Genomic DNA, 12614 nt, shown 5'->3' with positions numbered 1-12614 from the left:
CACAGTCTTTTCCGGGGGGGCACCCCCTGCCTAGCTGGAGCATCCACTGGGAAGCAGATGCCCACGGCAGCTCACTTTTCCTTCAGATTAAACATAAAATATAAGAACATATAACCCCTACAGTTTGACTGGAATTGCATACTCACCAGAAGTGCCTTCCTTGGCATCATGCTCAGCCACGATGTTATCCTGCAACTGTCTGGGCTCAGGGTCAAAAATAGCTCTTGGAGAAAATGGATCCACCTCTCGTCTGTCTCCCTTTCTCTTCCTCATCCAGAACGTCCTCCTCATTGTTGCCTGAGGTGGCCCAGAACTTAGACACCTGGGAGAAATCCACACTGCGTTTGGAGATAGTGGTGGGGTCACCACCGAGAATCACATGCAGCTCATTGTAGAAGCAGCATGCCTGTGGTGCAGAATCAGAATGACCGTTCGCCTCCCGTGTCTTCGGGTATGTCTGCCGAGTTCTTTGATTTTCACACAGCACAGCTGTGTGTCCCTGGTGTGGCCCTTCTTCCCCAGGCGCAATCTTTTCATTGATGTCTACATTTCTTCAGTTGGATCGGAGCTGTGCCTGCACAGACTCTTCTCCCCACAGACCTATAAGATCCACCACTTCCTGTGTACTCCAGGCTGCAGTACATTTAAGGCATTGGGTCGCCATGATCAGCTGGGTTGGCAAGTTCTCCATGCTGATCAAAGAGGAAATGGGAATTCAAAAGTTCCCGGGATTTTAACAAGGGAGGGGCTGTTTCCTGTGTACATGGCTGCTGTGCAGCAGAGTTGAAAACGATCTCCAGAGCGATCACAGTGGAGCATTGTGGGACACCTTCTAGAGGCCAATTCACTCGACTTACACAACACTGTGTCTACACTGCCTCTCTGGCGACCCATCAACATTGAATTAAGCACTACGCCTCTCATGGAGGTGGAGTAATTAAGTCAACTTTACAGGCAAGTTAGGTCAGCAGAAAGGGACCGGGCAGTGTAGACGCATACATTATTAGGTCAACATAAGGTGGCATATGTTGACCTAAGTTTGTAATGTAGACCAGGCCTAAGAATCTGACTTACCAAGCCGAGTCTGGATGTAGCCTCAGACCTAGGTATGTTTTGTACTCAGAAGTCAAAGATAGAAGGTGACTTGTTTTTCATAATTTTAAGGCCAGAAGGGCCATTATGTTCATCTAGCCAGACATCCTGCATAACACAGCACATAGATTTCACCCAGCTCAACAATTTGTAGCTGAACAAGAGCATCTCTTTTAGAAAGACATCCAATGTTCGTTTAAAGACTCAAAGTGAGGAAGAATCTACCACATCCCAGTGGTTACTTTCACTGTTAAAATGTTAACCTTATTTTCAATTTGAACTTTGTTGACTTTAATTTCTAGCCACTGAGTTTTGTTATGCTTTTGCTTGCTAGATTAAAGAGCCCTCTAGAATCAGATATCTTCTCCTTATATCGGTGATTATAGCCACATTGCCTCAACCTTCTCTTTGATAAGCTAAATATATTGAGCTCCTTCTCAACATATATTTTCCAGAAAACAACTTATTCTTGTAGCTTTTATTTTAGCCCTCTCTAATTTTTCCATAACTCTTTTTTAGAGCATAGACATGAGAACTGGATACAACATTCCAGTAGTGGTCTCACCAATCCTGTAAGGATAGTCATAGAATCATAGTACTGAAAGGGACCTTGAGAGGTCTTCTAGTCCAGTCTCCTGCACTCATGGCAGGGCTACGTATTATCTAGGCCATCCCTGACAGGTGTTTTGTCTAACCTGCTCTTAAAAATGTCCAGTTAGGAAGTTTTTACTAATGTCCAACCTAAACCTCTCTTGCTGCAATTTAAAGAAAAGAGTTCAAGTACAGAATTTTTCCCATTTTGCATCAGGATGAACCCATTATCTTTCCAGGTTTTTCATGATTCAGAGGAGGGACTTGAACCTCATTCTCCCACATCCTAATTGAGAGCCATAGCCACTGGACTCTTGGCTGTTATAGGTAGCATCACCTCCCTATTACTGTTCAGTATTTGCCTATTAATACATCCAAGTACCATATTAGACCTTTTTGTCACAGCATCACATTATAGCTTGTTATCTATAATGACCACTAAGTCCTTTTCAGAGTCACTGCTTTCCAGAACCCAATCCCTCATCCTGTAAGTAAGGATACTGTTCCTAGATGTTTTAAGATAATTTTGGTTTGAAGCTTTTGATCTCTCATGTGTCCCTGATGCTGGATATTCACTCAAATGCATAATGCAATAAACTGCTCAACCCAAAGAGGTGTTACCAAGACACTGGCTGCAATCGATAAGACACACAAGGCAAGCTGGTGGCCACTAAAAGAGCTAGGAATAGGGACCTGAAGACAAGCCAAGGCATTAGAAGCCCAGTGTAAAAGCAAGCACTTAGGTAAGTAAGTATCCAAGAAAATTGCAAAATTCAATTATGCCTTCTAGATCAAGAAAGGGAAAGAAGATACTTTGGTATACAAGATCAGTCTACTGGCGTTCCACCTATATTACTTTAAAATAGGTTTTAAAACAGTTTCGGCATGAAGAGTGAACAATCTTCCTAGTAAATCCTAGCTTTGAGACACCCTCGGACAAAGACTTCCCACTCCCAAAATAAGAGTATTGATACGAATTAACTGTAGCAAATAATATTTTAGTGCTGCAGCAGAAAACTATTAAGTGTAGAGTAATGACAGTGTATGTTATGTATGTTTATTTATAACTTTTTTTTCCTGTTGCACTAATAGAAATCACTTGATTTTGAGGAATTTAAAGAATACATTTCTGATGTGACCTGTTTATTTTGTATTGTTTAATTGACTAACAACATGAAATCAATGCCTGTTAGGAATCAAAATGTAAACCTCAAATTTTTCATCCACTTTTATTGTATTATGTTACATAATTTGTTCTGGGATGGGAAAGGGGGAGAAGGAGGAAGGAAAATGTATGATCAGCCTTCTCCAGTATTTATTATACTCTCCTGGAATATGCTAGCTATAAATCCCATTTCCTATGCACAGAAATGCAGAACCACAGGTCATTGTCCAGATTTTTAAAATGCTTTTTTTTTAAAATCAGTTAATATGCTAGATTTGCTTGACATTCCAAACTGGATGCAATTGATTCCTACTGCATAGGATAAATGATCTATGCCAAGAATTTTATTTCATTAGGAAAACTATGTTATGGAGCATCTGAGATCACATAATATACATAATAGAATGCCAGTTCTAACTGCCAGTACCCCACAGTGAACGCCTGATTATTTACAGATGAGAAATGGAAAAAATTGTGAAATTACAGGAATTTTGAATCCTGAACTCAGACATTACTTCAGTCTGTATGTTGCATGGTAAATGTCAATTATAATTTCAAATATATTCACAGATCTTGCCTTCAGCTCTTATCATCAGCCACTTATTTCTTTAAAGTTTATCAACTGAAACTATATTGCATTCTCTTCAGTCAAAAATGAAAGCCTTAGGGGATAGCACAAAACAGATCCAGTAAATCAACTGTCAATACCAATGTTATTTTGCGAGTAATCAAATGTCCATCAAGAAACTAATTTAAATCAATCTCCTTTGTGAAAGCCAGTTATCCAGAAAGTACAACAAGTGGTCTAAGATCAATCAGTGAACATGAGATCAATTAAAACCAGCTTAAGTTTTTGTAGGGGGACAATTCACGCAACTCAAGTTAGATCTCTATTCATTTCTATACTCCCACAATGCAATCCTTAAGCTGTGTTGTAAAGCAGAAATACTACTATCACTCTCCACTGTCTAGCCAGCACTCTAAGTAGTTCCACATTTAATTAAAGACACAGTATATCCTTTGTTAGCACAGATAGTCAGTCTGGTCACTTTAAAGGACTGCTGCAGTTTTACCCACACATACAAAAATTTAATTCTGCAAATCATCTGTTAGGAAAACATCAGAACTAAATCATTTTACAATGTAATTTTGACCCACTCAGAAGTCTATGTGTGCTTGAAAGTATAAGCTTTCTGCTTTGCAGTTTTATTAGGACTTATATTTGCTAAGTACTGGAGATGTTAACAGGTTTACTAATAACCTTTTGGTTACAATGTCTTATAAAATGTGAGTAGTAGCTGAATTACCAGATTTTCTGTTGTTCTTAACTGTGGGGTGGGGACGAAGAGTGGGGAAAGGGAAAACCATATAACTACTTAAATTTAGATACCTATCCTTCTAGATGAGGGCAAGACTCAGAAAAAACAACTCAAATTTGGAGCGAAGATGCAGTAACACTTTTGTCCACATGAGTGCTGTAATGACATATTCCACAACACCAATAACTAATCTCTAGCAATTCCAATACTTGAAAACCTCCAATATTTAGAAACAAAACAAATTAGGACTTTGTGATAATTCTCTAAACTGCATTCCTCAAACAAAATCATCTCTCTGTGTGTCCTTAATGTGTACTTCAAGAAACTCACTATTTAAAAAGCAAGGATCCCTCTTAAAACTTCTTAAATTGATTTATAAAAACAAATGTGTGCCAAAATCAATTATCAATCTCCTTACATATTAAAAAAAGAAAAGGAGTACTTGTGGCACCTTAGAGACTAACAAATTTATTTGAGCATAAGCTTTCATGAGCTACAGCTCACTTCATTGGATGCATCCGATGAAGTGAGCTGTAGCTCACGAAAGCTTATGCTCAAATAAATTTGCTAGTCTCTAAGGTGCCACAAGTTCTCCTTTTCTTTTTGAGGATACAGACTAACAGGCTGCTACTCTGAAACCTTACATTATAAAGTGCCCAAAACATTCCTTGGGACAATATAACGAGGAACAGAGTAGCAGCCGTGTTAGTCTGTATTCGCAAAAAGAAAAGGAGTACTTGTGGCACCTTAGAGACTAACAAATTTATTAGAGCATAAGCTTTCGTGAGCTACAGCTCACTTCATCGGATGCATTTGGTGGAACCGTTTTTTTTCCACCAAATGCATCCGATGAAGTGAGCTGTAGCTCACGAAAGCTTATGCTCTAATAAATTTGTTAGTCTCTAAGGTGCCACAAGTACTCCTTTTCTTATAACGAGGAAACAAGACTCTAAACTGGATGTAATGACTCCCAACCTAAATAAATATGTACTTAACAAAATCCTATTTTAGTCCCTGAAATACATTTAGATCTTGTTTCTTTCCAGCTAAAAAAATCTCTTTCCTCGATATAAACCAGTCATCCGTAACAGTATAGTGTAAAAAACTTTGACTGGTTTAAAACCAATTTACGGGGTAAATGACAAAGTAGTTTACTTCCAGTGGTAAATACAAGCTCATTAGTAGCTGTAGATATATGCAAGGTAATAACTTCTGAAGGGTAGAATAATTTACCATGTGCAACTAATCACCATAGGCATAAGACCAGATCCCGTCTGTAAAAGGAGCTCAGGCGTACTCGGGACTGAGAAGTGCTGCATCCGCTTGGCAAAGGGCTAAAGTGAGAACAGTTTAACAGAGCAGTGAGAGGCGGGCAGAAGCGCTGTCCCCGGGAGAGCCAGAGGCAGGAATATTTCTCCATAAAGCCCGTTATAAACTGATCACCTCCCAGGCTGGGCAGGGGAAGAGTCGGGACCTATTGATCTCGAATCAGCAGCGCTATCACGACTATCGCCTGGGACAAAGGGGAGTCTCTGGGGCGGCGCGAGAGGTTGCAGGAAATTACTAGGCGGACGATCCATACCCTGGTTCTTTCAGGTCCCAAGGGGAGAGGGCTCGCTGGCTGGCTCGCTCGCACACAGGAGGTGACCCACTGGTTATCGCTGGGTCACTCCTCGGCGGGGAGTGAGCACGGGAATAGGACTGTGCAGGTGAATCTAGATCACATGGGCCATCATTGTACCTGCGGCTTCTAGCTTCCCCGCTGCTCTGGTCACCAGACCATCTAATGCCCTGTCCCTGGATCCCGCCCCGTTGGTGCTGGGATGGACAGTCGCCTCGCACCCGCAACGCGCCCCTTTCACCGGCGGGCTCCCGGTACCCCATTGACCCTATTCTAAATAGACCCTACCCCCCCCCCCAGCAAACCGGGCGTCGCAGCTTACAGCGCCGATCCCCCGTTTCAGCACGTGTCCCTCGTCCCCCTCCCCCTCCCAGCGGAGAGCCACGTTCAGCGCCGGCTCCCACGGCCCTCGCTGACAAGCGCAGGTCGGCTGGGCTTTTCAGCTCCCCGCGTGCCAGCGGGGATTTCCTCGGTTCGGGACCAACCAGCCCACGGGGATTCTCCGCGAGTTAGCGCCGCTCCGAGGGGACTGGGGGGCGGGGGGGGGGGACTCGAGGCAGGGCAGCTGAGGCGGTGCCTTCCGTCGATGGGGGTTTTAAGCCACCTGCCTGGCAGCCGGCAGGGCGAGCTCAGTGGGGCGGGCGAGAGCGGCCGCACCTCCCGGGCCCGCTCGGGGGCAGCGGGCAGGAGGCGCCTGTTCCTCCCCGGGAAGTCACTTTTTAGGCTAAGGCTGCGCAGCGCCACCAGCGCACGCTCCCGCCTGCCCGGGAGCGCCCGGGACACGCGCTCCCAGCCCGCGCGCGGAGCCGGACCCAGCGTGGACAGAGGGGCGGCCGGCGGCGGCGGTGGGGGCCAGGCGACTGACCTCTTTTGCTGCGTCTCCAGCGGCTGGCTTGGCCGTGGCTGTAATCCATGCAGTTCAGCACGAGCAAGGCAAAGGAGAAGAGGCGAAACCGCATCCTGGGCGGCGAGGGTGGGCGGCTTCTCTCAGAGGGGGCAAATCAGTCGGCTGGCGGGGCTGGGGCAGGCGCCGGGGGGGGGGGGGGGGAGCGGCGGTGCCAGGCTGAGCTGGGCTGGGTCCGCTGGGTCTGCGGAGTCACCGCCCGCCTGCCGCGCCCCTGCCCAGGCGCTGCGAAGTGGCAGCAGCTCCCAGCATCTCCTTTGATCTGCAGACAAGGCGCAGAGAGGGGTGGTTATGTGTGGGGGGGGGGGAGGGGGGGTTAGTCCCACCCTCCCGGCCTGCGCCGAGGCCACGGGGATGGCAACACGGAGCGGCGCGGGGGCGACCCGCCAAGAGCCCCAGCTCTGCCCCAGGTGGCTGCACTCAGGGAGCGCCAGGCAGGCTCGGCCGGGGCTCGGTGTGCCAAGGCAACGCCGGGCTCTTTTGTCCGCCCCCCACCGGGGCACTGGCGGGGCAGGAGCCCGGCGCCCCTCGGGGCAGGCTCTGGCGCACGGGCCGTACCTTCAGGGCCGAGCAAGCCCCGGAGCAGCCCCTCCAGCGGCACCGGCCTCGGCTCCCCGGGGCTCCGCCAGCAACACGTGGGCAGGCGAAGTTTGGGGGCCGCTCCGCTGAGGGGCGCGGGGGCTCCGCGGGGCGGCCGCAGAGGCTGCCTGGGCGGGAGGTGAAGCGGCGGCTTTTGCAACGCGCCCCTCGCCGGCCGGCCGCCCCCCGCCTCTGCTGGGGAGCAACCAGGGGCGCCGCCGCCCCACGAGTCCGGCTGCGCCTCGCCTCCCGGCCCTTTTATCCCCGCGCTCCGGCTGTGACGCGGGGGGCTGTCGGCGGGGCAGACTCGCCCTCGCCCTCCGCAGCCGGGGCGCGCCAGCGGGATGCGCTGGGGGCCGGAGGCTGCAGTAAGTAGGTGGTGCTGTGGTCCACAGCATCTCGGAGCGGCCCCCGCGCCCCTTCCGCCGGGTCCTAGCGCCGCGGGGCGCGGTGCTGCCTCAGGGTCCTAAAGCCCCGTGCCGCGCTGCCTCCCTCCCCGGGGTTTGAACGGCAAAGTCCTCGGCCTAGAGCCGCGGTGTCCAATAGAAATTCGCTGCTAGCCACCCTTGGACTTTTTCTCATTAGCCACATTATAAAAAAAGCCACATTATAAAGAAAGCCACACGCATTAGCCACAATTCAATAGCCTATTAGCCGCATGTGGCTAGTGGCGAACATATTGGACACTGCTGGCCTAGAGGCTCTCTGCCTCCGCGAGGCCCCAATGCAAGATCCACCTCTCCTCTCCCGCTCCTCTCCAAAGCCTGGTAGCTCCTGCTGCTTGGGGTTATGGGCAGATGTTGGCCACACTGTAACTGCCTCTCACATTTCAGCTTTGTCTCTCTTTTCTGGCCTTGGCAGCTGTTGCCAGTCCACACCACAAAGGATTTCCAGTTTCTCTGCCTATGTCCTGAAGCCCCAGACAGGGTCCTACAGCCTGGTAGACCATCTCCTCCACCCCTTCCTCTGGGGCTTCTAAGGCCTGGGGCCCTTTGTAAGGGAAGGATCCAAAGCCCTTTAGTCAATGGAAATTCTCTCCTTGGTCTCAATGCGCTTTGTATAATGCTTCAAATCTCTATACAATCCTGGAGCTTCTCCTACAGCCCCTTCTCCCAAGTCCTTAAACCCAGAATATCTCCTGGTCTACAATGTCCTCAACCCAGATTCATCTGTTCCCCATTCTTCCCCAGACTAAAATCCTTGTTCATTTCCTCCTCTTTCTTTCTATTCCTTCAGTATCCCAAAAACCAGTTCATCTTCTTTGTTTTGTGGTCTTTGCTTCCTGCAAACTGCTTACCGGGGGAAAGTCTCCAAGAGCAAATTAAGTATCACTTGGTGTTCCAGGTGCATTTTAAAAACAATCTCTGGCTGACTCAAGATTTTCAGTAAATTAGGCCCTGATCCTGCAAGTTGTTTTGCAGAGGCACACTTCCATGTCTGAAGGGAGCCTCGCTAAAGTCAAAAGAAAAGGAGTACTTGTGGCACCTTAGAGACTAACAAATTTATTTGAGCATAAGCTTTCGTGAGCTACAGCTCACTTCATCGGATGCATTCAGTGGAAAATACAGTGGGGAGATTTATATACATAGAGAACAAGAAACAGTGGAGGTTACCATACAAACTGTAATGAGAGTGATCACTTAAGGTGAGCTATTACCAGCAAGAGAAGGGGGAGGGGGGAAAAACCTTTTGTAGTGATAATCAAGGTGGGCCATTTCCAGCAGTTGACAAGAACCTCAGAGGAACAGTAGAGCAGGGGAGAATAAACATGCGGAAATAGTTTTACTTTGTGTAATGACCCATCCAATCACAGTCTCTATTCAAGCCTAAATTAATTGTATCCAATTTGCAAATTAATTCCAATTCAGCAGTCTCTTGTTGGAGTCTGTTTTTGAAGGTTTTTTTGGTTGAAGAATTGCAACTTTTAGGTCTGTAATCAAGTGACCAAAGACACTGAAGTGTTCTCTGACTGGTTTTTGAATGTTATAATTCTTGACGACTGATTTGTGTCTATTTATTCTTTTACGTAGAGACTGTCCAGTTTGGGCAATGTACATGGCAGAGGGGCATTGCTGGCATATGATGGCATATATCACATTGGTAAATGTGCAAGTGAATGAGCCTCTGATAGTGTGGCTGATGTGATTAGGCCCTATGATGGTGTCCCCTGAATAGATATGTGGACACAGGCTTTGTTGCAAGGATAGGTTCCTGGGTTAGTGGTTCTGTTGTGTGGTGTGGGTTGCTGGTGAGTATTTGCTTCAGGTTGGGGGACTGTCTGTAAGCAAGGACCGGCCTGTCTCCCAAGATCTCTGAGAGTGATGAGTAATCCTTCAGGATAGGTTGTAGATCCTTGATGATGCGTTGGAGAGGTTTTAATTGGGGGCTGAAGGTGATGGCTAGTGGTGTTCTGTTATTTTCTTTGTTCGGCCTGTCCTATAGTAGGTAACTTCTGGGTATTCTTCTGGCTCTGTCAATCTGTTTCTTCACTTCAGCAGGTGGGTACTGTATTTGTAAGAACGCTTGATAGAGATCTTGTAGGCGTTTGTCTCTGTCTGAGGGGTTGGAGCAAATGCGGTTGTATCGTAGAGCTTGGCTGTTGACAATGGATCGTGTGGTGTGATCTGGATGAAAGCTGGAGGCATCTAGGTAGGCATAGCGGTCAGTAGGTTTCCGGTATCGGGTGGTGTTTATGTGACCATCACTTATTAGCACCGTAATGTCCAGGAAGTGGATCTCTTGTGTGGACTGGACCAGGCTGAAGTTGATGGTGGGATGGAAATTGCTGAAATCATGGTGGAATTCCTCAAGGGCTTCTTTTCCATAGGTCCAAATGATGAAGATGTCATCAATGTAGCGCAAGTAGAGTAGGGGCATTAGGGGACAAGATCTGAGGAAGCGTTGTTCTAAGTCAGCCATAAAAATGTTGGCATACTGTGGGGCCATGCGGGTACCCATAGGAGTGTCACTGATTTTAAGGTATACATTGTCCCTAAATGTGAAATAGTTATGGGTGAGGACAAAGTCACAAAGTTCAGCCACCAAGTTTGCCGTGACATTATTGGGGATACTGTTCCTGGCGGCTTGTAGTCCGTCTTTGTGTGGAATGTTGGTGTAGAGGACTTCTACATCCATAGTGGCCAGGATGGTGTTTTCAGGAAGATCACCAATGGATTGTAGTTTCCTCAGGAAGTCAGTGGTGTCTCGAAGATAGCTGGGAGTGCTGGTAGCGTAGGGCCTGAGGAGGGAGTCTACATAGCCAGACAATCCTGCTGTCAGGGTGCCAATGCCTGAGATGATGGGGTGTCCAGGATTTCCAGGTTTATGGATCTTGGGTAGCAGATAGAATACCCCAGGTCAGGGTTCCAGGAGTGTGTCTGTGTGGATTTGTTCTTGTGCTTTTTCAGGGAGTTTCTTGAGCAAATGGTGTAGTTTCTTTTGGTAACTCTCAGTGGGATCAGAGGGTAATGGCTTGTAGAAAGTGGTGTTGGGAGACTGCTGAACTGGAATTAATTTGCAAATTGGATACAATTAATTTAGGCTTGAATAAAGACTGAGAGTGGATGGGTCATTACACAAAATAAAACTATTTCCCCATGTTTATTTCCCCCCCCCCATGTTCCTCTGACATTCTTGTCAACTGCTGGAAATGGCCCGCCTTGACTATCACTATCACTACAAAAGGTTTCCCCCCCTCCCCCTCCCCCGCTGGTAATAGCTCACCTTACCTGATCACTCTCCTTACAGTGTGTATGGTAACACCCATTGTTCCATGTTCTCTATGTATATAAATCTCCCCACTGTATTTTCCACTGAATACATCCGATGACGTGAGCTGTAGCTCACGAAAGCTTATGCTCAAATAAATTTGTTAGTCTCTAAGGTGCCACAAGTACTCCTTTTCTTTTTGCGGATACAGACTAACATGGCTGCTACTCTGAAACCTGTCTCTAAAGTCAGCAGCTGAGCTCTGCTCAGAGGCTGAACTGTGTGGAACACCTTGCAAGATCAGAATAATGTAAGCATTCTGGCGACCTCAAGCATAATCAGTTGGAATAATGTGCTTGCACAGTATTCATTATTTACCCGTCTGATTTCTTATGTTTTTATAACACTTGAGCTCCATTCATTCAAAACTCAGCGTTATGTGTAATGTGCTGCCTGAAAAAAGATTTTCTTCCGCACACCCCTGTAGAGAAGCCAAAATACTGCTGCTGTTGCAATATAAAGCAATTGAACCTTTACACGCTTTATGGGGCTCCACAGAGCATGATCTTGAAGTCTCCTAACTTTACTACACAGAAGAGGCAGTTCTTAAAATGAATGATACCAATATTTGTATAATCAAAAATTTCTATATGTATTCCTATATTCTTATAACTGGGAGACCCATCTCCTGTGTGCTGAAGTCTTAATAATTCCTAAGCATGTTACTTTCTCGGTGTGATACAAAAGTCTCTGTTGACTTACATTGCAGTGAATGAGACAGACCTTTAATCTCAGTGAAAGCAGGGAGTGGTTTAGAGGGAATGATGTGCTTCCTCAATCTATGAAATATTGAAATGCTTTACTTCTAAACTTTAAAAATAAATATATGTCGATATAAGCCATCTTCCAACGTCCTACCTGTCAATCATCCTCTGCCTCCTCCTCTTCCAAATTCATCATTCCTTAAAGCCCACTGGCCTCATGCATCCCTCAAAATGTGATCTCCTCATTGATGTCACCTCTTGCTATCTTATGTTTGAATTGTTATCCTGTGTATTTTCTGCTTGTCTGAATTAGGGCCTGATCTTCTAAACACTGTCTCTGTGGCATAACAAGCACTTTGTCCAATAATAAGTGTCAATGAGTCTATTCAAGGTAACAGGCATAAGGGTCTTCCTATTGACTCAAAAGCCTGTCCAATCAGACCCTATGTTCTGCAGTGTTTGCAGTATGCTGGAGTTAGTCTATAAACACCTTGAAGCAGGTACCTTGTCATTTGTATATTTATAAAATCCCTATATATTTAGAGCAGTGTATATACACTAAATAATAATAAAAGTATGAAGTCCCTAGTTAGATGGAGAAGACTGCTCCACACAATAACAAAAATATTTAAGGAGTGTAAGTAGCATGCTCTCAGAACCATAATGGCCATAGGTTAGTTCTACCCAATTGTGCAAAAAGAAATCTCTCTCTCTTGGTTTCAAAGGAAGGAGAAAGACTCCAACCATTCTATTATTTAATTCCAAGCTACAAAGGAAATATTTTCTTTTATAAAAAAACAGTGAAGCAAGACCAGGCTTAATTCTTCTATCTTCTGTCATATCCAATACTCTGTATGGTAAAACTATTCCC

General features: G+C 46.3%; 1 protein-coding gene across 3 annotated transcripts in view; it reads right to left on the bottom strand.

Moving 5' to 3' along the window:
• RSPO2 (R-spondin 2) overlaps window positions 1-7603 on the bottom strand; it is a 169689-nt gene extending 162086 nt beyond the window's left edge. Inside the window, exons 1-2 of one of the 3 annotated variants that reach the window (XM_043507425.1) lie at window positions 7251-7603; window positions 6654-6954 (exon numbers count right to left, since the gene is read on the bottom strand). In XM_043507425.1, the coding sequence (XP_043363360.1) occupies window positions 6654-6747 (94 nt within the window). In that variant the 5' untranslated portion in view covers window positions 6748-6954; window positions 7251-7603. Of the gene's footprint in view, window positions 1-6093; window positions 6390-6653; window positions 6955-7250 lie in introns of those variants that run through there. The other 2 variants (XM_043507424.1, XM_043507426.1) reach the window with 2 other exon arrangements.
• Window positions 7604-12614: the final 5011 nt, after the last annotated feature.

This window comes from Dermochelys coriacea, chromosome 2 (assembly GCF_009764565.3).
Source record: "Dermochelys coriacea isolate rDerCor1 chromosome 2, rDerCor1.pri.v4, whole genome shotgun sequence".
Classification (NCBI taxonomy): domain Eukaryota; kingdom Metazoa; phylum Chordata; order Testudines; family Dermochelyidae; genus Dermochelys; species Dermochelys coriacea.
Note: the sequence above shows the minus strand (reverse complement) of the source record. Positions and strands in the feature narration are given on the sequence as shown.